This window comes from Diplotaxodon limnothrissa, linkage group LG6 (assembly GCF_057381915.1).
Source record: "Diplotaxodon limnothrissa isolate DT_005_m linkage group LG6, D_limnothrissa_male_GT1.1, whole genome shotgun sequence".
In the NCBI taxonomy this organism is placed as follows: Eukaryota; Metazoa; Chordata; class Actinopteri; order Cichliformes; family Cichlidae; genus Diplotaxodon; species Diplotaxodon limnothrissa.
Window position 1 is genome coordinate 20928687 of NC_140601.1, and position 24553 is coordinate 20953239.

Here is a 24553-nt window from a genome sequence, read left to right on the forward strand (position 1 = left end):
AAAATATAGTCAAATACAGTTTTCTGCTTCTGTCATATATTATGAATTATAAACTCAGTTTTTATTTTCTTTATGCACGCTAGAAAAATGTACAGCATACTTGAAATATATATACAGTATGTGTTTATTATTTCTTGTTAGGGTTTGCATGCCTTTAAAATGATTATAGGAAATGAGTGATGGGAATGAAAAAAGCCGATATGTGTCGATAAGGTCAGAATAAAGGTTTGGTACAGTTGCTTCTGGTGTACCTCCAAGTATTCAACAATGGAAATACAATAATTCTTTAATGCAATTCTGGAAAATGATTGTATATTATATTTAATATATGTATATTACAACATAAACGACTTTCAGGAAAACTTTAATGTATGATTCACAGGACTAAACTAAATACGCCCTTACTGATTAGGGTAAGTGGCATTCAGTAGTGATGTGCGATACCACTGATTTTCTTTCCGACCCGATACCAAGTATAATTCAGGGTGGTATCGGCGATACTGATCCGATACCGATACTCTGTACAAAAACTTTTTTTTTTTACTGTATCTTTTATTGTATCTCAAATTATAGCTTCATAATGATTACAGGACGTCAGATTACTTGTTCTTATCACTTAATAATGCAGAATTATCATACAGAAAACTGAAGTTGTGCGCCATTTGAGCATGTTGCCTGCCTGCAGCACTAAAGGACTCCTCGAGAGTCGTCTGTCTCGCCCTAGCAGCACCTGTCCCCCTCCTCGTCTTTAGTTCGCCTCAACATACGCTTGTCATATTCTGTGATATGATTTACTCTGAGGTGTTTGACGAGGTAAATGGTGTCGCCACAACACCTCACTTTCTTGCCACATGTATCACAAACCGCATCTTGGCGGCAGGCAGGCAAAAATATTGCCGTTCAGTGCCTTCGTAACTTGAATTTTTCGTGAAACGGGGTATTCGTAAGTCAGGGTTCCACTGTATTAAACTTTAGGACAATTAGAAAAACTCTGAACAGGTATGAAGGTTGTTTGAAGGTTTTGCCAGGATAAAGCTTCTTCTATCTAAAAACATCATGAAGCACAGCTTAGATTTGTAAAGCTGCTTTGGCTTGTTTTGTAGTCACAGGACCTGGGAACCTTGCTGTACAAAAGGCCCCGTAGTTATGGTTTTATTCTGTTCAGTTGTTAGTTCACCTGTAGTTTTTAGAGTGGCCAGTAGAGGTCACCCCACCGCTTTGTATGAGAGACTATGTCCAGGGAGAAACGTGGGCAAAGCACCTGAGCTTTTCTGCTCCAGATTACCGGCAGAGAATTGGTTATTCCGTGAGAAGTGTGCGTTAATGAGCAACAGACCACACACACACACACACCCATGCCCACGCACCTAAACCTGTATGCAATACCTGCTCCTCTGACAATCCCTGTTACCTTCAACTGTGTGAAGTCAATATAAGAGTCTGCACTATCCTCGGTGTCTTCATTGTCTCCCTTCTGAACATTCATCCGGGCCTTGAGCAGTGTTCTGGCCGACACTCCGGGGAGTGGTAGCTGCAAACCTGAACAAGCACCTTACAGTCCTTCCAGTACAAGCTATCTACCCAACACTTGCAGTCACTGAGTGGACTTTGAACTCATCTGTATACTAAAATATTCCAGAGTCAAATGTGAGGCCATCTGCCTGACATTTAAAGTTTGACTCAAACTTGCTCATGCAACAGGACAATGATCTCAAGCACAGCAGCAAATCTGCAACATAATGGCTGAGTAAGAAAGGAATGAAGGTGTAGCACTGAGACCAGTCACAGTCCAGACCACAATCTACCTGAAATGCTGAGCTGTTAAGAGAGCTGTGCATGAACAAATTTTTGCAAACCTCAAGAAACTGAAGCAACTTCCAAAATTTCTCCACAATGATGTGACAGACTGACAAAGTCATACAGAGAATGATTATGTCAAGCTACTGCTGCTAAAGGGGTTTGTACAAGCTACTGAATCATGGGCATACTTAGGTTTTTGGTTTTGTTTAGTCTTTATTAATTGGTATTATTGTAGGGATTTTTCTTACAATATAAAGCAACGTGTTGTGGTTTGGTGCCATATAAATAACATTTTATTCAAACTGAATTCGTTTTTCGTGTGTCCCAGTGTATGAATGAACTGCCATTGTTAAAGTTTCATATATATCCTGTGTTAATAAATTCGCTTTCACTGGAGATTTTACAAAACTGAAACTTCTCACGTGATCATTTTGTTTGTTTACACAAATAAGCCCACTTCGTTCATGTTACTAAACCGAATAACTAAAAATAATAATTATGTATAATTTGTTACAAATATTCAGACTTATAAACTTAAATTACATTCATGCAAATTAATTGTTGCTGTGGGTCAAATATTTGTGCATGTTTGTTGAGGTATTTCCTCACTTTGCTGTGATCAGTGTTACTCAAAAAAGTAATTACTGCACATATTACCCAGAACACTTTTCTCAAAACTAAAGCTGTACGTTACTTAATTACTGCCAGGAAAAAGTAATTCATTTTACTACTCATTACGTTACTTTCCTGTTACTCTGTAAAACAGCTGAAACCCACTGACTCATAATCACCATTTAACAATATAACCTGAGGCTAAGGTTATACACACCAACACAAATACCTAATGAGGACACACGTCTCTAACATCTTTCTCGTAGTAGAATACAAAGCTGACCACACACCAAAAGAAAAAGAAGACCAACACCAAAAAGGGCCACAGGGATTTTGATTAGAAACATAAACAGGTAGAAAGTGAAGCTGCAGCTTAACTGCTCATCTTCTTGTTACCTGTCAAGGTTCAGGGTCTGGCAGCTGGGATCGGCATTCACTCAGCTTTCACTCTGGGTTCTTGGCTAGCTTAGCATTAGCATGCTATCTTGGCTGATGCTTGCAAAGTACTGAAGTTAGTGTCAGCAGCATAATGCGGTTATTTCTGTCCTGGATGCAGTTTTGCACTTTGCCATTTATCTTGTCTTTTTGTGCAATAAAAATAAATTAAATGTCCATGCCCACACTAGACGGTGTTACTTTTTTCTTCCTCTGACACGTGAACTGATATCGGTTGATTGTAGTGCGAGCGCAAGAACCAATAAGCCTGATCGATAGGCAGGTGAACAATTCCAAGGAATTGGACTACTGGGAACCAGTTTTCTAGAAGAACTGGTTCTCGATTTCCATCCCTAATTAAGACAGTAATATTGACAGAAAATTGTACTTGCCATAGCTTTTTTGATTTATTAGACAATCTGGATTAATTGGTAGGGTCATTCTTGCTTTTTTTGATAATTAATTACTTGCTAATTAAATATCGATTGATGCCAACCACCCAGCCAGACATCACTTAACCGAGAGAATCTAGGCTAACACGAAACCTGTGCATGTTTGATTCTTGAGCAGGTTGTGAACATTTCTGTGGACGTCATTGAAAAACATGCAACAAAGAAGCTGCTGAACTGAATAAAAGACAATGCTCGGATATTGTGAGACTTCCTGAGCCTGACAGGAAGCCAGACCTCATTCTTTTTCATTTAACACTGCAGGATGTGTTTGTCCTGTCTTCTTCTCTGCAATGGTGGACCACAGCTCTGGTCACTGACTGTAGTGTGGCTGTTTAAACATATTTCACTAAACCACTGTGTCAACTTTCTGTTTTATAAAGATTTGAGGGTTTGCTTAAGACCTTTGCAACTGCACTTCCTCTCTCTCTCTCTCTCTCTCTCTCTCTCTCTCTCTCTCTCTCTCTCCAGTAGATGGGAAGAAAACAGAGTATGCAAACCCAATACTAAAAACAGAATCTCCTTGGTTTAAAAAAATAGAAATCAGGAAGGCAGTAAATGCATAGCACCATATATCTGTTGCAGAAGGTGCAACCTGAAAGGCAGAGGAGACTGGAAGGTGGTGTCGGGGGAGAATGTGGCTAGGCTGTGGATGGTAGGCTGTCACATGGCTTTAGAAATCAAGAAATGGAAACAAGTGAAGGCTGAGCCAAGGATTAAATGGTGAATGTTGAGGAAGTAAGAATGTCACACAGAGTTCATGAAGGAGTTGCGACAGCCTCTGAGGAGTAGCGAAGAGTTAGCAGATGACAGCTGCAGGGCTGAGGGAAACTGGCAGCAAGATGTTTGGTGCTCTACAAAGAAAAATATTCAAAGAACAAAGGTTAACAAAGAAAAAGCGGGATAGTGAGGGAGATGAAGAAAGTAGACAGGAGTACTGGGAAACTAGGTGTAGAGCAAAGATGGCAGACAATGGCAAAGGTTGTATTCAGTGTTGGGGTCATTACTCAAAATAGTAATCTATTATACAACATGAGTTAGTGAAATCATACTTCAGAATCAGTTTTAGTAGCAAGGAAGTTATTGCTCTTTTAACGCGTAAACACAGTGTGGTAATGAGTATAAGGGCATCCAGGAAATTGTGCAATGAACAGATGCAAGAATACTGATGTTTACACCCTTGTGCAATAAGGACGATGTATGTTGTATCTGAATACACAATAACACAGCTGATCAAGTTGTTTCACTAACTGATCTACACAAGGAAATTTGTTGAGGGTATAGGAATTGTGTCAGTTGTTTGAATTGAAACAATAACTGTAATCTGCCCATTTCAACTTTAATCTCAAAATGAACTTTTTTTAAAATGTGCTGCTCTTACTCCTTCCTACATTACGTACATAAAGTTAAGGTGCACCCCAGTGTGGACAGCAGTTCTGTTATACAACAGCTTGTTTTCATACAGTTTCATTCCTGTAACTTTAATATGCCCTCATTTGTCCAAGTAGGGCTGCTAGAGTCTCTTGTTTACTTTAGATAAAATCTGCATGGAACAAGGACTGTGGTATTTGGTCCCATCAGTTATACTGAAATAATGTGAGAACAGGGATGTAAAGGCAATTTGGTGCTTTGGTTGGGCTTAAAAGAGCTAAGTTATGTAGACATTACTTGACAAATCTAAACAAGGTTACAGAAACTCAGTAGCTCCAGAAGGACAAATAACAGGAAAAATCAGTGGAAAACAAATCCCCCGGTGCCATGTTACTTCCTCCACAGGAAAGACTAAGAAGTTCTATGGTAAGATAACTTGCTTCACTTCTCCAGACCCTATTGGGTGTCCCGGCTGTTTGATGGACCCTTTGCTGTGAGTTGCTAGCACAAGTTTACTTTCCTTGCTTCTGGTAAGTGCCTTTTAGTTTTTTTTAGTCTTCTACTTATATATTTTTTCCACATCAAAGTTTCTGGACCATGTAAAGTGTTAAAGAACTTTTTTCTATCCGCATTTGATCCTGCAGTGCTTTCTTGCAGTCTGTAGACGAAGAGGCAGAAAAATGGGGCAGAAAAGAAGAATGCTTCTTGCTGCAATAATTTTTATAGCTGTCTATTACAAAGTAAGAATCATAATTCAAACAAATATTAGAAGGTTAAAAAATTATACATTTAAAAATGTCTTTTTAAATGTCTTTTTAAATGTGATATATCAATTAGGTGACCGCGAAGGAAACAAGACTACTGGATGTCCAAAAGACCACAAATGTTGTGGATGATCTGTACTATGGATGCCGTGAAGAGGCCATGAAGAAGTTCATCGAGTCAGATGTGTTAAAACAAGAACTAAATAACAGTGAAGGATTTCAGAAAGCATGGAATAAAAGTATTGAGTGTTCAAAGCAGATCCCTCAAGGACGAAAAGAGCATAGTGCTGCACTTTCAGTCTATATTAATGAGGATAAATCGTTCATACAAATACTGAACAAAGCAATAGAGACAATGGGTGGAAATGTTAGCATCTATGAAGACCACTTCAACCTCAAGTCTCTTCATTTCCTGCTGATGGACTCCATGAGGCTGCTGAAGCCAAAGGAGTGCAAGAACTTTTATGTTTTTCAAGATGGTAAAAACCAACCACAGAAAGGCTCCACAGTGAGATTTACAAGTTTCACTTTAGCTTATTCAGACTATGAAGAGCTAAAGAGACCTAAACATGTCAATGAGAATACTATTTTACATCTCACTTCTTGCTTCTTTGTCAACCTGAAAGACTATGTGTGCGGTCAAGAACAGGATGAAATACTCTTATCTCCAGCAGAAGTTTTCACTGTGGAACAAGTGAAAACAAAAACTACATCGGATGGTGACGAATACCTTGAGATTGATTTGAAACAGTCGGGACTGAAAAGCTCACACAACTGTTACATCTTTTCACGGTAAGATTCATATTCTCTCAATTAAAGTGAGTTTTTTTGTATATTCATTCTTCAAATATTAAGCGTCTTTGTATGAAAAGATACCAGTCCGCCTGGCTGCTGTGGTGGTACAGTGGTTGGAAGGGTTGGGATCTGCTGCCGAGGCTTGTCTGTGTCCAAAAACATGGCTGTAGGTTCTTCTGAAGTGGCCTTGGGTGAGGCTGCACTTAAGTGCACAAAAACATGTAGTCCTCTCTATAAAAGGTAAGCGTTGTTTGTGGTGGGAAATACTGGGTGTGATGTATCCATCACCATAAGGCGAACAAAGCCATTATGGCCACTTTATTAGATATACTTAGCTTGTTAATACAAATGTCTAATAATCCAATCACATGGCACCAACTCAAAGCATTTAGATATGTAGTCATGGTGAAAACAACCTGATAAAGTCCAAGTGACTGAACGTGGTCTGAATATTGCAGATAGTGCTGGTCTGCTGGGATTTTCCTGCACAAAACTGTGTAACCCAGTGAGCAGCGGTTCTCTGAGTGAAAGTGTTTTGAGGTCAGATGAGAATAGCCAGACTGTCTCCAGCTGATAGGAAGGCAACAATAAGTAGATTGGGTAGTATTTTACAATCTCTGGCTCTCTTCCACAGCATGACTTTGTCCTGTCTTCCTTCTCTGACCCCATCCAGTCGCGGTAGATGGCCGCCCCTCCCTGAGACTGGTTCTGCTGGAGGTTTCTTCCTGTTAAAAAGGGAGTTTTTCCTTCTCACTGTCGCCAAAGTGCTTAATCATAGGGGTCATATGATTGTTGGGATTTTGTCTGTATGTATTATTGTAGGGTCTAACTTACAATATAAATCATCTTGAGGTGGCTGTTGTTGTGATTCGGCGCTGTATAAAATTGAATTGAATTGAAAAACATTGCCTGCTCTAACAAATCTTGATTTCTGGTGCAACATTTGGATGCTAGGGTCAGAATTGGATATAAAACAATGGATTCATCCATCCTTGTGTCAGGATGCAGGACCTGCACGACTTGATGGATGAATGAATTCTGCTCTCTACCAAAAAATTCTGAAGAAGCATGACCGGCCATCAGTTTATGCCCTGACGTTCAAGAGCTCAGGTTATGCAGCAGTGCAATGATTGGAAACATACTAGCAAGTCCATCTCTGAATGGCTCATCAAAACAGGGTTTGGAGTGGCCAAGTCAATATCTGGACTTGAAATAAGCCGAGACACTTTGGAACGTCCTAAAAAGTCTGTTCATGATTTGAAATTGTCAAATGTGACTGAATTAAAACAATTTTGCAAAAAAGAGTGGGATAAAATTCATCCATAAAGATGTGAAGGCCTCATTGCCAAATGCTTGTGTGCAGCTCTTGCTGCCAGGGGTGTCACAACCAGTTATTAGCTTTAGGGAGCAATAACCTTTTTTACACAGTAGGCTGGATAACTTTGCTTTTCTTTTCTTTTATATGGAATCATTGTTTCAAAACAAAACCACCATTAAATGCAAAACCCCCAGACTGAGAAACGGCTTCATTCCAGAAGCTGTGAGACATCTCAATACATAATGGACAAGAAACTGCTACTGTGGTGTAATCACTACAGATACTTTGCTGCTAAAATACTTATACCTACACTTCTATACTTTATACTGTTACTCAGGTTGTTGCACTTTACTTAATTTGTATTATTCTATTACTTATCTGTATTATTTATTACTTATTTGTATTATTTTATTACTATTTGGTACTATTTTATTACCTGTCATTCTGTTGTTTTTATGGAAAACCTGTGGAAAACCTGTGGGTATGTAATTTCGTTCCATCTCATGTAAACATGCGATGAGAATGACAATAAAGCTTCCTTGAATCCTTGAAAACAGAATTGTTAAAAGTTATTTGATGATCTGAAACATGTAAGTGTGAGAAAAAGACACACACACACAGAAGAAAAACTCAGGAAAGGGAAGTACTTTTTCACAGCGCTGTGGCGATTTCTCTGGTTATAAAACAAATCTGAACAAGGTTACAGGAACTCAGTGGATAAAGCAGGATGACTGGATATCAGGTATTCCAGTGAGAAGTTACTTCCTAACACAGGAAAGACTAAAGAACTGCATAGTAAGATAATGTATTTCATTTCTGTCCCGATTCTTTTATGATGGGCTGAGAATAAACAACAAATACTCAGAGCAGGTCCGGTCAACAACAATTATTTATTAAGCACATATATGTGGTAGATCCACACGACACCACCCAAAGCGCAGTCCGGTAGATCTCAAATTGGAAGCACACAGGCTTCACTATTTTAAAGGGCTGAACACGCACTGTCTGCATAAGCAAAGTATGTTATCATGCAACAGTGACAGTTAACTTCATCCCCCTCTAAGGCAGTAATGTTCACACCTCACTTACAGTCTCAACGCTCTTTCACTCTGTTTTGTTTCCTGTTGCTCTCGTTATGAGGCCCATGATCACGAGTTTCACATCCTGTTCAAACTTTACCGTATGCAGTTACAAGCAATTTATTAACTTCTGGATTACTATGACACTTACTGCTGCATAATATATATTTTCCAAATTTCCTGGAGCCTGCTGTGCTTGTGGCTTCCCTGCAGTTTGTTGCACCCTTTTTTGTGAGGTGCTAAGGCAAGTTTACTCTCCTTGTTTCAGGTATGTGCCTTTCAGCCTTTTCAACATTAACACTTTGAAGTTGTCATATTCAAAGGAAACTAAACAAATAATTGATCATTCACATCTTGTCAGTTCCATGTTTCTGGACTGTGTAAAGTGTTAAAGAACTTTTTTCTATCCGCATTTGATCCTGCAGTGGTTTCTTGCAGTCTGTAGACGAAGAGGCAGAAAAATGGGGCAGAAAAGAAGAATGCTTCTTGCTGCAATAATTTTTATAGCTGTCTATTACAAAGTAAGAATCATAATTCAAACAAATATTAGAAGGTTAAAAAATTATACATTTAAAAATGTCTTTTTAAATGTCTTTTTAAATGTGATATATCAATTAGGTGACCGCGAAGGAAACAAGACTACTGGATGTCCAAAAGACCACAAATGTTGTGGATGATCTGTACTATGGATGCCGTGAAGAGGCCATGAAGAAGTTCATCGAGTCAGATGTGTTAAAACAAGAACTAAATAACAGTGAAGGATTTCAGAAAGCATGGAATAAAAGTATTGAGTGTTCAAAGCAGATCCCTCAAGGACGAAAAGAGCATAGTGCTGCACTTTCAGTCTATATTAATGAGGATAAATCGTTCATACAAACACTGAACAAAGCAATAGAGACAATGGGTGGAAATGTTAGCATCTATGAAGACCACTTCAACCTCAAGTCTCTTCATTTCCTGCTGATGGACTCCATGAGGCTGCTGAAGCCAAAGGAGTGCAAGAACTTTTATGTTTTTCAAGATGGTAAAAACCAACCACAGAAAGGCTCCACAGTGAGATTTACAAGTTTCACTTTAGCTTATTCAGACTATGAAGAGCTAAAGAGACCTAAACATGTCAATGAGAGTACTATTTTACATCTCACTTCTTGCTTCTTTGTCAACCTGAAAGACTATGTGTGCGGTCAAGAACAGGATGAAATACTCTTATCTCCAGCAGAAGTTTTCACTGTGGAACAAGTGAAAACAAAAACTACATCGGATGGTGACGAATACCTTGAGATTGATTTGAAACAGTCGGGACTGAAAAGCTCACACAACTGTTACATCTTTTCACGGTAAGATTCATATTCTCTCAAGTAAAGTGAATTTTTTTTTATTAGTTCTACAGAAATTAAACTTAGAACTACAAATGTATCTTTCAGTGTGATGTTAAATATATAAATATGTTTTTTATGTATTTGAAAAAAAAAAGTTCTAGTTGCATATACTAAAATACTTAAGCCCCATAAATCAAAAGAGGGAAATATTGGTGTCTGAAACAGTCTGTTACTCTGTTATAACTTAGTGGTTGTTATTGCTGTAAGTACACAGTAATAACTGGGGAATACTCAGCTTATCAAAGCTTTTATAAACTCTGGAAAGCATGATGTAAAATTAAGTGATGTGAAAAGAAGCAAAAAGAGGATTTTAAAATGTGAGGATTGCTCTCCACATCTCCACTGGGGTTGAGTGTGGTTTAAATAAAACCACGTGTCAGTAGATTTTACTTAAAGTATTTTCTCTCCTTTATCAATCCAGGATGTCAGTAGGTCAGGAGACTACCACAGCTGTTGCAGAGCGAGACAGGTAAACTATTATTATTAATGATTATTTTTGTAATAATAATAATAATAATAATAATAATAATATGCTTTTTTCCCATGTCTTCAGGTCTCCTCCAGCTGTTGTCGCCACCCTGTGGCTTGTATCAGTGCTTGCAGCCTTATCTTCTGTTTCTTTAGCTGTTTAGCAAAAACAGTTATCATTCAGAGTTTTCTGGGTTTTATAATCTGCAATATTGCTTTGATTATTCATACACCTTTTTTTAGGTCTTTATTTGGCAGATTGTGGTGAATTGCAGTATTGCAGTATTGTGTCAAAATATAGTCAAATACAGTTTTCTGCTTCTGTCATATATTGTGAATTATAAACTCAGTTTTTATTTTCTTTATGCACGCTAGAAAAATGTACAGCATACTTGAAATATATATACAGTATGTGTTTATTATTTCTTGTTAGGGTTTGCATGCCTTTAAAATGATTATAGGAAATGAGTGATGGGAATGAAAAAAGCCGATATGTGTCGATAAGGTCAGAATAAAGGTTTGGTACAGTTGCTTCTGGTGTACCTCCAAGTATTCAACAATGGAAATACAATAATTCTTTAATGCAATTCTGGAAAATGATTGTATATTATATTTAATATATGTATATTACAACATAAACGACTTTCAGGAAAACTTTAATGTATGATTCACAGGACTAAACTAAATACGCCCTTACTGATTAGGGTAAGTGGCATTCAGTAGTGATGTGCGATACCACTGATTTTCTTTCCGACCCGATACCAAGTATAATTCAGGGTGGTATCGGCGATACTGATCCGATACCGATACTCTGTACAAAAACTTTTTTTTTTTACTGTATCTTTTATTGTATCTCAAATTATAGCTTCATAATGATTACAGGACGTCAGATTACTTGTTCTTATCACTTAATAATGCAGAATTATCATACAGAAAACTGAAGTTGTGCGCCATTTGAGCATGTTGCCTGCCTGCAGCACTAAAGGACTCCTCGAGAGTCGTCTGTCTCGCCCTAGCAGCACCTGTCCCCCTCCTCGTCTTTAGTTCGCCTCAACATACGCTTGTCATATTCTGTGATATGATTTACTCTGAGGTGTTTGACGAGGTAAATGGTGTCGCCACAACACCTCACTTTCTTGCCACATGTATCACAAACCGCATCTTGGCGGCAGGCAGGCAAAAATATTGCCGTTCAGTGCCTTCGTAACTTGAATTTTTCGTGAAACGGGGTATTCGTAAGTCAGGGTTCCACTGTATTAAACTTTAGGACAATTAGAAAAACTCTGAACAGGTATGAAGGTTGTTTGAAGGTTTTGCCAGGATAAAGCTTCTTCTATCTAAAAACATCATGAAGCACAGCTTAGATTTGTAAAGCTGCTTTGGCTTGTTTTGTAGTCACAGGACCTGGGAACCTTGCTGTACAAAAGGCCCCGTAGTTATGGTTTTATTCTGTTCAGTTGTTAGTTCACCTGTAGTTTTTAGAGTGGCCAGTAGAGGTCACCCCACCGCTTTGTATGAGAGACTATGTCCAGGGAGAAACGTGGGCAAAGCACCTGAGCTTTTCTGCTCCAGATTACCGGCAGAGAATTGGTTATTCCGTGAGAAGTGTGCGTTAATGAGCAACAGACCACACACACACACACACCCATGCCCACGCACCTAAACCTGTATGCAATACCTGCTCCTCTGACAATCCCTGTTACCTTCAACTGTGTGAAGTCAATACAAGAGTCTGCACTATCCTCGGTGTCTTCATTGTCTCCCTTCATCCGGGCCTTGAGCAGTGTTCTGGCCGACACTCCGGGGAGTGGTAGCTGCAAACCTGAACAAGCACCTTACAGTCCTTCCAGTACAAGCTATCTACCCAACACTTGCAGTCACTGAGTGGACTTTGAACTCATCTGTATACTAAAATATTCCAGAGTCAAATGTGAGGCCATCTGCCTGACATTTAAAGTTTGACTCAAACTTGCTCATGCAACAGGACAATGATCTCAAGCACAGCAGCAAATCTGCAACATAATGGCTGAGTAAGAAAGGAATGAAGGTGTTGCACTGAGACCAGTCAAAGTCCAGACCACAATCTACCTGAAATGCTGAGCTGTTAAGAGAGCTGTGCATGAACAAATTTTTGCAAACCTCAAGAAACTGAAGCAACTTCCAAAATTTCTCCACAATGATGTGACAGACTGACAAAGTCATACAGAGAATGATTATATCAAGCTACTGCTGCTAAAGGGGTTTGTACAAGCTACTGAATCATGGGCATACTTAGGTTTTTGGTTTTGTTTAGTCTTTATTAATTGGTATTATTGTAGGGATTTTTCTTACAATATAAAGCAACGTGTTGTGGTTTGGTGCCATATAAATAACATTTTATTCAAACTGAATTCGTTTTTCGTGTGTCCCAGTGTATGAATGAACTGCCATTGTTAAAGTTTCATATATATCCTGTGTTAATAAATTCGCTTTCACTGGAGATTTTACAAAACTGAAACTTCTCACGTGATCATTTTGTTTGTTTACACAAATAAGCCCACTTCGTTCATGTTACTAAACCGAATAACTAAAAATAATAATTATGTATAATTTGTTACAAATATTCAGACTTATAAACTTAAATTACATTCATGCAAATTAATTGTTGCTGTGGGTCAAATATTTGTGCATGTTTGTTGAGGTATTTCCTCACTTTGCTGTGATCAGTGTTACTCAAAAAAGTAATTACTGCACATATTACCCAGAACACTTTTCTCAAAACTAAAGCTGTACGTTACTTAATTACTGCCAGGAAAAAGTAATTCATTTTACTACTCATTACGTTACTTTCCTGTTACTCTGTAAAACAGCTGAAACCCACTGACTCATAATCACCATTTAACAATATAACCTGAGGCTAAGGTTATACACACCAACACAAATACCTAATGAGGTCTCTAACATCTTTCTGTTTTATAAAGATTTGAGGGTTTGCTTAAGACCTTTGCAACTGCACCTCTCTCTCTCTCTCTCTCTCTCTCTCTCTCTCTCTCTCTCTCTCTCCAGTAGATGGGAAGAAAACAGAGTATGCAAACCCAATACTAAAAACAGAATCTCCTTGGTTTAAAAAAATAGAAATCAGGAAGGCAGTAAATGCATAGCACCATATATCTGTTGCAGAAGGTGCAACCTGAAAGGCAGAGGAGACTGGAAGGTGGTGTCGGGGGAGAATGTGGCTAGGCTGTGGATGGTAGGCTGTCACATGGCTTTAGAAATCAAGAAATGGAAACAAGTGAAGGCTGAGCCAAGGATTAAATGGTGAATGTTGAGGAAGTAAGAATGTCACACAGAGTTCATGAAGGAGTTGCGACAGCCTCTGAGGAGTAGCGAAGAGTTAGCAGATGACAGCTGCAGGGCTGAGGGAAACTGGCAGCAAGATGTTTGGTGCTCTACAAAGAAAAATATTCAAAGAACAAAGGTTAACAAAGAAAAAGCGGGATAGTGAGGGAGATGAAGAAAGTAGACAGGAGTACTGGGAAACTAGGTGTAGAGCAAAGATGGCAGACAATGGCAAAGGTTGTATTCAGTGTTGGGGTCATTACTCAAAATAGTAATCTATTATACAACATGAGTTAGTGAAATCATACTTCAGAATCAGTTTTAGTAGCAAGGAAGTTATTGCTCTTTTAACGCGTAAACACAGTGTGGTAATGAGTATAAGGGCATCCAGGAAATTGTGCAATGAACAGATGCAAGAATACTGATGTTTACACCCTTGTGCAATAAGGACGATGTATGTTGTATCTGAATACACAATAACACAGCTGATCAAGTTGTTTCACTAACTGATCTACACAAGGAAATTTGTTGAGGGTATAGGAATTGTGTCAGTTGTTTGAATTGAAACAATAACTGTAATCTGCCCATTTCAACTTTAATCTCAAAATGAACTTTTTTTAAAATGTGCTGCTCTTACTCCTTCCTACATTACGTACATAAAGTTAAGGTGCACCCCAGTGTGGACAGCAGTTCTGTTATACAACAGCTTGTTTTCATACAGTTTCATTCCTGTAACTTTAATATGCCCTCATTTGTCCAAGTAGGGCTGCTAGAGTCTCTTGTTTACTTTAGATAAAATCTGCATGGAACAAGGACTGTGGTATTTGGTCCCATCAGTTATACTGAAATAATGTGAGAACAGGGATGTAAAGGCAATTTGGTGCTTTGGTTGGGCTTAAAAGAGCTAAGTTATGTAGACATTACTTGACAAATCTAAACAAGGTTACAGAAACTCAGTAGCTCCAGAAGGACAAATAACAGGAAAAATCAGTGGAAAACAAATCCCCCGGTGCCATGTTACTTCCTCCACAGGAAAGACTAAGAAGTTCTATGGTAAGATAACTTGCTTCACTTCTCCAGACCCTATTGGGTGTCCCGGCTGTTTGATGGACCCTTTGCTGTGAGTTGCTAGCACAAGTTTACTTTCCTTGCTTCTGGTAAGTGCCTTTTAGTTTTTTTTAGTCTTCTACTTATATATTTTTTCCACATCAAAGTTTCTGGACCATGTAAAGTGTTAAAGAACTTTTTTCTATCCACATGTGATCCTGCAGTGCTTTCTTTCAGTCTGTAGAAGAAGAGGAAAAAAAATGGAGTACAAAAAAAGAGTGCTTCTTGCTACAATATTTTTTTTCACAGCTGTCTGCTACAAAGTAAGAATTATGTTTCATACAAACAAATATAAGAAGATTTGAAAAATTATCCTCCTAAAAATGCTTTTAAAAATGATATATCTCTATTAATGTGTTTTTAAATGTGATAAATCTCAATTAAAGGTGACAGCACAGGAAACAAGGCTACTGGATTTTCTAAATAGCACAAATGTTGTAGATGACCAGTACAAAGGATGTCGTGAAGAGGCCATGAAGAAGTTCATCGAGTCAGATGTGTTAAAACGAGAACTAAATAACAGTGAAGGATTTCAGAAAGCGTGGAATAAAAGTAACGAGTGTTCAAAGCAGATCCCTCAAGGACGAAAAGAGCATACTGCTGCACTTTCAGTCTATCTTAAAGCGGATAAATTGTTCATACAAACACTGAACAAAGCAATAGAGACAATGGGTGGAAATGTTAGCATCTATGAAAACCACTTCAACTTCAAGTCTCTTCATTTCCTGCTGATGGACTCCATGAGGCTGCTGAAGCCAAAGGAGTGCAAGAACGTTTATGTTTTTCAAGATGGTCAAAACCAACCACAGAAAGGCTCCACAGTGAGATTTACAAGTTTCACTTTAGCTTATTCAGACTATGAAGAGCTAAAGAGACTTGAAGATGTCAATGAGAATACTATTTTAAATCTCACTTCATGCTTCTTTGTCAACCTGAAAGACTATGTTTGCGGTCAAGAACAGGATGAAATACTCTTATCTCCAGCAGAAGTTTTCACTGTGGAACAAGTGGAAACAAAAACTACATCGGATGATGACGAATACCTTGAGATTGTTTTGAAACAGTCAGGACTGCAAAGCTCACACAACTGTTACATCTTTTCACGGTAAGATTCATATTCTCTCAATTAAAGTGAAATATTTTTCTATTAAACTTGGAACTGCAAAGTTAACTTTTAATGTGATGTTTATCATGTGAGTGTTAACATATTCGAAGGAGATACAAACATTTTACGTAGTCTAAGTGCATATAATAAAAATATGATAAAAATACTTCATAAGCCCCATACATTCTGTATTTCTATATAACATATATATATTAGGGGCGCAACGATACTCCTATCGATATTGAACCGTTCGATACAGTGCTTTCGGTTCAGTGCGCATATGTATCGAACAATACAACATTTTTTATTTATTTCATCAACTTTTCTTCTGACGATGCTGTCTGTGTTGAGCGCTCAGTGGATCTGTGTTCGACTACTCCGCCTAGGCTGCACTGTCGAGCGCAGATCCACTGAGCGCAGCGCAAGCTAGCAAGACAGAAGCTAAGCTCGTTGCAACATGGCAACTTCCTCAATGCTACCCGAAATTGAACCTCCCCCACCCTCATTCAGATCTGGCGTTTGGAACTATCTTGGTTTTCATGTGAAGTGAACTGAACCGTGAACTTTGTGTATCGTTGCACCCCTAATATATATATATAATATAACAAAAATATTAGTAACACATATTTATTTATCTCAATAAATGTGCATACACCTAAACAATGAAAACTACTAAGAAAAATCATAGGTGTTGTCAGGAAAGCATGAAGTGAGTGGAAGTGGCATGAAAAGTGGCAAAAACGGGATTTTAAAAGTGAGGTTTATCTCTCCACATGTCCAGTGTTGAGGTTGGGTGTGGTTTGAAAATGTGTCAGCACATTTACTTCAATTACTGTTTTTGGCTTATCCAATTCAGCACTTCAAGAGGGCATGAGACTACCACAGCTGTCATAGAGCGATCCAGGTGACTATTATTGCTATTTTTATTGTTATCATTACTATTATTATTATTATTATTATCCGTTAATTTATTTCGTCTTTTCTAATTCAGTGTTCCAGGAGTTGTCACAGACCGAAACAGGTAAATTATTATTATTATTATTATTATTATTATTATTATTATTACAACAAACAACAAACAACAACAACAACAACAACAACAACAGTAATCTCTTCCTGTCTCTCTGCTTTGTTTCCATGTCTTCAGGTCTCCTCCAGCTGTTGTCTCCACCCTGTGGCTTGTATCAGTGCTTGCGGCCTTATCTTTGTTTTCTTTAGCTGTTTAGCAAAAACAGTTTTCATTCAGAGTTTCAGAGTTTTATCATCTACAGTATTGCTGTGATTCTTCATACAATTGTTTTACATGTTATCTGACTGATTGTGTTGAATTAGTTGTCTTAGCAGCAATTTTCTGTTTCTGTCATATGTTATGAATTATAGACTTCATGACTTCAGAATATTTGATAAAGATTTTAAAGGGATGCAGAAAATTGGTGTAAAACACAGTGGGTTCAAATTTCAGGCTCATGTGCAGCTGCTGTCAAGACCAACTAGAAATAATCTGCAATCATGAGATGCTTTTATTTGTTCTTATGGTCACATAGATCGATAGATATATATTGATAGGTTTTATAGACTTATAGCGGCACAGGGGTCAGCAAGAAAAAAGGTGAATTTGATATAGATTAGAAAAGAAATAAGAAAAAATGTATACAGATTAAAAAAACAACAAAATACTATAGAAAAGTGTATGTTACTGTAGTAAAATACACTGCAAGACATGTCACAGAGATTATGTTATATGTATATAAAGTGCAGTGGGACCGATAACATATACACGTATGTATTTTAGTAGGTATCTGTGATGTGTGCGCATTGTACTGTCTGACTGATTTGAAGGACTTACGACAGCGCTCTGTCCTAAACAGTCGCTGATGCTCTTCCTGCCAAACTGCTTCTGTTTCCCTGTCAAATAAACAACATGCAAAATATAAAAGGCTTTGCAATGAATTTAGCCTGATCACACAAACATTTTACCCACAAATATGTTTTTTTCCCCTTCTTACATCATGTCATTTCATCTGCTCAGTCATCCCGGGGAATATTGTTTTTCTTTTTATTGATTTATTGATTTATTTCTTTTTTGTATTGTTTGATTTTTATTGTTACATTTGTATGTTTTTTTAGTGCTCACACCTGTGGAGTTTATGGCCATGAAGGACACTGGCATCAGACAATTAGGACAGGCCTCTTTCAGCCAGAGGACTAAAAGGGGTTTGGTGGGAGGGATGAGAGACAAAGGGAGCTGCTGGAGAGAGAGTGGAGAGGCAGGGCAGGCTATGCCTGTGTCCCAGCCTTTGTAATGCTATAGACGGAAGTTTGAAACAGCTGGCAGTTCCAGCGAGTACTGCTCCACTAAAGTAAATCAAGTGACTGTCAGTTGTTTTCCAAGGTTGGGGGTGCAGCACTTGGCGAGGTGGCAAGTAGAGTGGTGTGTTTCTACTGTACATGAGCACTCAAAACACTTTAAAGAACAGGCTTCATGGAAATATGAAGGATGTTGTTTCCACAGAAATATAAGTATATGATTTTTTACGAATGCCTTGAATCTTCCCAGTAGTACCCACTTCCTCATACTCAAGCTGAAAAGTTTTGAAATAAAAAGTACCGTCACACAAGTTCACTGGAAACCTACGTTAGGAGGCACGTTTCCTCCAAGCTGAATCAGGGCATGATTCAACATTTCCAAGTTTCCCAAAAATGAGAACTTCAAAAGTGGATAGATCATGACATCTCTCAATATGAAAGTGTTGTCAGCTGAGTTAATTTGTTACTGCCTAGTGTGGTGAACTGTTCTGTGAGACCAGATTATTCACATTGTTTGGTGACTTTTCATTCCTTAAATTTTAAGATACCCAGATTTTCCAACTACGATGCGTCCGGTTAACTTTAGTAAAGAGAAGCACTGAGGTATTTGAAATGGTAAATGGCCTATATTTGTATAGCGCTTTTACTAGTCCCCCCTAGAGACCCCAAAGCGCTTTACACATCTAGTCATCCACCCATTCACACACACATTCACACACTGGTGGAGGCAGCTACAGTTGTAGCCAGAGCTGCCCTGGGGCAGACTGACAGAAGCGAGGCTGCCATATCGCACCATCGGCCCTTCTGGCCAACACCAGGCGGTAGGTGAAGTGTATTGCCAAGGACACAACGACTGATACTGTCCAAGCTGGGGCTCGAACCGGCAACCTTCTGACTCCCAACTCTTGAGCCACGATCATACTAAATAAATACATACATAAATCATGTTAGAACAGAGATACAAGGATAAGTTATCTCTGGGCTGGGCTTAAAATGGGCTTAATGATGTAAGTATTACTCATCATTGTGCAACAAATCTGAGCAAGCTTTCGAGAACTAGACTAAGACTAAGGAGTTCATTGTAAAATATCTTGTTTCACTTCCCAGAGACTGTTGTTCTCATTGCTTCCCAGCAGTTTAATCGACTCTTTTCGCTAAGTTGTTAATACAAGTTCAATCTCCTTGCTTCAGGTATGTACCTTTTGGTCTTTTCAACATTTAAATTTTTTAACTTGCCAAATTCCAAGAAGTAGAAAAGATAATTGTTATTTTAAATCTTGCCAGATTCAAATTTCAATGTCAATGTTAATTTTAATGTTATTTATATGGCATATTTCTATAGCAAAATCAATAAAGACAATACAATATATTATATATGCAAACAATTACAATATTATGTGACTAAAAACAAACTGAAATAAAGAGACCACAACATAAAAAACCCTTGATAAGACTCAACATGAACTTAGATTCAAAGCCAAGGTAAAAAAATGTGGTTTTAAGACAGGATTTAAAGACTACATAGACTCTGCAGTAGGAATATCAAATGACCTGTTATATGAGAGTCTAGTGGATTCAACTCTCTATGCTTAAATCGAGATCTCGGCTGCACTAAAACATCTGGGCAGATGATCTTGGTGCTCTTCTCGGATCATGTAAGTTTAGCAGTTTGGTTTAAAAGTTGGCACCATAACATTTGAAGATTTGAAAGCAAGTAAAAGAATCTTCAAATCAATATAAAAATGGACAAGCATCCAATGTAAACTTGCTAAAAACTGGAGTGACGTAATCGTCCCTTTAATATCGGTTAAATGACTTGCAGCAACATTTTGAATTTTGAATGCAATGGAGAGATGAGTGTTCAAGACCCAAATACAGAGAACTGTAGTATCCAGTCCAGACTTAGTGTATGTCCTTCGTATGTAAAATGTCACAGAGCTGTTTTTTGACTACATTTGATTCTGCAGTGCTTTCTTTCAGCCTGTAGAAGACAAAAAATGGAGTGCAGAAGAAAAGTCCTTCTTGCTGCAATAATTTTCACAGTTGCCTGCAACAAAGTAAGAATTAATAAGTTTTGTACAAACAAATATTAGAAGGTTAAAACATTCTTCACTTAAAAATGTGTTTTTAAATGTGATAAATCTCAATTAAAGGTGACCGCACAGGAAACAAGGCTACTGGATTTTCTAAATAGCACAGATGTTGTAGATGACCAGTACAAAGGATGCCGTGAAGAGGCCATGAAGGCGTTCATCGAGTCAGACTTGTTAAAACAAGAACTAAGCAGCAATGAAGGATTTCAGAAAGCGTGGAATAAAAGCATCGAGTGTTCAAAGAAGATTCCTGGAGGAAGAAAAGAGCATAGTGCTGCACTTTCAGCCTATTTTAGAGGAGACCGGCCTTTCATACTAACACTGAACAAAGCAATAGAGACAATGGGTGGAAATGTTAGCATCTATGAAAACCACTTCAACTTCAAGTCTCTTCATTTCCTGCTGATGGACTCCATGAGGCTGCTGAAGCCAAAGGAGTGCAAGAACTTTTATGTTTTTCAAGATGGTCAAAACCAACCACAGAAAGGCTCCACAGTGAGATTTACAAGTTTCACTTTAGCTTATTCAGACTATGAAGAGCTAAAGAGTCTTGAAGATGTCAATGAGAATACTATTTTAAATCTCACTTCTTGCTTCTTTGTCAACCTGAAAGACTATGTGTGCGGTCAAGAACAGGATGAAATACTCTTATCTCCAGCAGAAGTTTTCACTGTGGAACAAGTGAAAACAAAAACTACATCGGATGGTGACGAATACCTTGAGATAGATTTAAGCCACTCAGGACTGAACAGCTCACACAACTGTTACATCTTTCCACGGTAAGATTCATATTGTCTCAATTAAAGTGAAAATTTTTTTTATCTTACAAATATTAAACTTGAAACTGCAAAGTTAACTTTCAATGTAATGTTAAATATATAAATATGTTTTTTATGTTGGTTTTTATGGAGTAAGTACACAGTAATAACTGGGGGAAAAGTGGCAAAAACAGGGACGATACTTCTCCAGTGGAGTTGGGTGTGGTTTGAATAGTTTGGCCTGATAATGTGTCAGCACATTTTACTTAAAGTATTTTCTTCTGCTTATCCAATTCAGGAGGTCAGGAGGGCAAGAGACTACCACAGCTGTCACAGAGCAATTCAGGTAAACTACTATTATTATCGTTGTTGTTATTATTATGATTGCTGTTATTATCCGTTGATTTATTTCTTCTTTTCCAATGTAGTCTTCCAGGAGGGCAGAAAACTACCACAACTGTCACACAGCAAGTCAGGTAAATTATTATTATTATTATTATTATTATTATTATTATTATTATCATCAGTTGATTTATTTCGTCTTTTCTAATTCAGTGTTCCAGGAGTGCATGAGACTACCACAGTTGCCACAGACCGAAACAGGTAAATTATTATTATTATTATTATTATTATTATTATTATTATTATTATTATTATTATTATCATCATCAGTTGATTTATTTCGTCTTTTCTAATTCAGTGTTCCAGGAGTGCATGAGACTACCACAGTTGTCACAGACCGAAACAGGTAAATTATTATTATTATTATTATTATTATTACAACAAACAACAACAACAACAACAACAGTAATCTCTTCCTGTCTCTCTGCGTTGTTTCCATGTCTTCAGGTCTCCTCCAGCTGTTGTCTCCACCCTGTGGCTTGTATCAGTGCTTGCGGCCTTATCTTTGTTTTCTTTAGCTGTTTAGCAAAAACAGTTTTCATTCAGAGTTTCAGAGTTTTATCATCTACAATATTGCTGTGATTCTTCATACAATTGTTTTACATGTTATCTGACACACTGTGTTGAATTAGTTGTCTTAGCAGCAATTTTCTGCTTCTGTCATATGTTATGAATTATAGACTCCATGACTTCAGAATATTTGATAAAGATTTTAAAGGGATGCAGAATGTTAGTAAATGGCCTGTATTTGTATAGCGCTTTTTCTAGTCCCTAAGGACCCCAAAGCGCTTTACACGTTTAGTAATCCACCCATCCACACAAACATTCACACACTGGTGATGGCAAGCTACATTGTAGCCAAAGCCGCCCTGCGCCCTGGGGCGCACTGACAGAGGCGAGGCTGCCGAACACTGGCGCCACCGGGCCCTCTAACCACCACCAGTAGGCAACGGGTGAAGTGTCTTGCCCACGGACACAACGACTGAGACTGTCCGAGCCGGTTAGTGTGAAATACACTGCGTTTCAGGCTCACGTGCAGCTACAGTCTTTAGTGTACAATTCAAAAACGAAAATACTATAGAAAAGTATTTTTTACTATATATGGTTTTTATTTTGCCTGTTTTTTTTTTACTATATATGTTGCTACAGTAAACTACACTTGACTGACAGTTTGACTGATTTGAAGGACCTACAACAGCGCTCTGTCCTAAACAGTCGCTGATGCTCTTCCTGCCAAACTGCTTCTGTTTCCCTGTCAAATAAACAACATGCAAAATATAAAAGGCTTTGCAATGAATTTAATCTGATCACACAAACATTTTACCCACAAATATGTTTTTTTTTTTCCTTTTTCTAATGTTACATTTAAAAATTCCAACAGATTCTCCAAACTAAATAACAGAATACATCACTGGTCCCGTAGCAGGGCAATAATTACTAACACTCATCACTAGACTTCACATTATTGGTATTAAAGATGATCTCACACACACACACACACACACACACACACACACACACACACACACACACACACACACACACACATTCACTGTAAAGGCTAAATGACATTTGTATTTGTCTGCGAGACAGCAACAAATCTTTTAAATATAATACCTAAATACTGTTAATACACAAATATACAGAAAAAAAATCACACAGTTCACACGGTACATGCAGCTAACAGTAACTACATCAGCAAGCACACTTGAATTTACATGTACAAACATGAAACACAGGTAACATATTAACACCTTCAACAACAGTGTCACTAAAATGTCATTTAAAGACATTAAAATCAGTAAATTACTTTTGACACTGAAGTTAATCACAGCCCCTGAGAAACAGTGAACCTCACTACATATAGAGCGTGTTTGTGTGAGTAAACAAAGACATGAACATTTTAGTCCTGTCAATAGATTAAAAGAATAACTAATTAATCGCACAATTTTCTGTAATTAATTTTGATTAATCACAATTACTTGATCAATATCCTGGTTGCAATTACTTTTCTTTTCAACTTTATATTTAAGCTTGTAACTGACATTCATGCAATATAATGGAGTAAATGCAGAATAAACACAAAGAATGTATGCTTACATTCAAAGAGAATTTGAATAGTTTTCTTCAGTCTTTTAACACAGGTTCTTTCCAGTGAAATAAAACATAAAAAAAACCTATATACTAATAGGTAAGTATATCATATATATTAGTGCTGTCAAACAATTAAAGTGTTTAATCAGGTTCATCACAGGGTTACTGTGGATTAATTTTGATTAATCACGATTAAATACCATTAATTTCTATTCTACATTAATCGCATTTCATTTTGCATGAGCAAACAGACTCGAGAAAAAGGGAAAATATACACACTTAACATGTTTATTGAACATCTTGAACATTCATGTTAACAAAAAAACTGAAACATTTATCAACTCTCTCTCTGTCATTCTTGGGGAGGCACTTCAAGTCCTTGAAAAGAGGAACCAAAGCTGCGTCAAGCGCGTGTTCTCAACGATATTAATAGCATTGCAGTTTGTTGCAATCCACTTGACAATTGTGTCAGTCAACGTGTTGCAGCATCCCCGACTAACGTATGCTTCGCGGCAATGTGATATTTTCAGCTGAAAGTGCTTCAGTGAAAAGGAAAATCCTTCTTGCACAATGTGCATAATACTTTGTCTGTCGACTGTTCCGCCTTGTTATTGTTTTTAACACACAAATTTCCCATCAAGAGGGCCAATGTGCGTTTATCATCTTCCATATTGAGTTGATTTGTTCAGCTGCCCATTTGCGCATGTGCGAAGGTAACTCTACTTGGACAAACTGCCCGAAATGCGTTGAAAGAGAAATTTCAGGGATTTTGAGTCATTCTTCACTCCAGATGCGTTAATTGCGTTAAAAACCTTAATCGCGTTTACTGCGATGGTGGCTTAATTTGCGTTAACGCATTCATTTTGACAGCACTACAAAATTTACAAGTAGAGCCAGAA

General features: G+C 37.7%; 4 protein-coding genes across 9 annotated transcripts; all 4 read left to right on the forward strand.

Annotated features, from left to right (window-relative positions):
* Window positions 1–5308: 5308 nt before the first annotated feature.
* Window positions 5309–6227, forward strand: LOC146630474 (ecto-ADP-ribosyltransferase 5-like). The gene is made up of 2 exons (XM_085355873.1): window positions 5309–5407; window positions 5505–6227. Exons 1-2 carry the CDS (start codon window positions 5348–5350, stop codon window positions 6225–6227), a joined length of 783 nt encoding a protein of 260 aa, XP_085211999.1. The 5' UTR covers window positions 5309–5347.
* A 2620-nt stretch (window positions 6228–8847) lies between these two features.
* On the forward strand, window positions 8848–10634 carry LOC146630475 (ecto-ADP-ribosyltransferase 5-like). The gene is made up of 5 exons (XM_085355874.1): window positions 8848–8891; window positions 9049–9144; window positions 9242–9960; window positions 10424–10471; window positions 10556–10634. Exons 2-5 carry the CDS (start codon window positions 9085–9087, stop codon window positions 10632–10634), a joined length of 906 nt encoding a protein of 301 aa, XP_085212000.1. The 5' UTR covers window positions 8848–8891; window positions 9049–9084.
* A 4422-nt stretch (window positions 10635–15056) lies between these two features.
* On the forward strand, window positions 15057–17226 carry LOC146630476 (NAD(P)(+)--arginine ADP-ribosyltransferase 2-like). 3 transcript variants are annotated; one of them, XM_085355875.1, is made up of 5 exons: window positions 15096–15158; window positions 15282–16000; window positions 16857–16904; window positions 16992–17021; window positions 17148–17226. In XM_085355875.1, the coding sequence occupies exons 1-5, from the start codon at window positions 15096–15098 to the stop codon at window positions 17224–17226; spliced, it is 939 nt and encodes a 312-aa protein (XP_085212001.1). The 3 variants fall into 3 exon arrangements, with proteins under 3 accessions (XP_085212003.1, XP_085212001.1, XP_085212002.1); XM_085355876.1 differs by lacking the exon at window positions 16992–17021; XM_085355877.1 differs by lacking the exons at window positions 16857–16904; window positions 16992–17021 and having other exon boundaries at window positions 15057–15158.
* A 3078-nt stretch (window positions 17227–20304) lies between these two features.
* LOC146630477 (ecto-ADP-ribosyltransferase 5-like) lies at window positions 20305–22086 on the forward strand. 4 transcript variants are annotated; one of them, XM_085355878.1, is made up of 7 exons: window positions 20305–20364; window positions 20461–21179; window positions 21457–21504; window positions 21587–21634; window positions 21714–21761; window positions 21859–21906; window positions 22008–22086. In XM_085355878.1, exons 1-7 carry the CDS (start codon window positions 20305–20307, stop codon window positions 22084–22086), a joined length of 1050 nt encoding a protein of 349 aa, XP_085212004.1. The 4 variants fall into 4 exon arrangements, with proteins under 4 accessions (XP_085212004.1, XP_085212005.1, XP_085212006.1 ...); XM_085355879.1 differs by lacking the exons at window positions 21587–21634; window positions 21714–21761; XM_085355880.1 differs by lacking the exons at window positions 21587–21634; window positions 21714–21761; window positions 21859–21906.
* Window positions 22087–24553: the final 2467 nt, after the last annotated feature.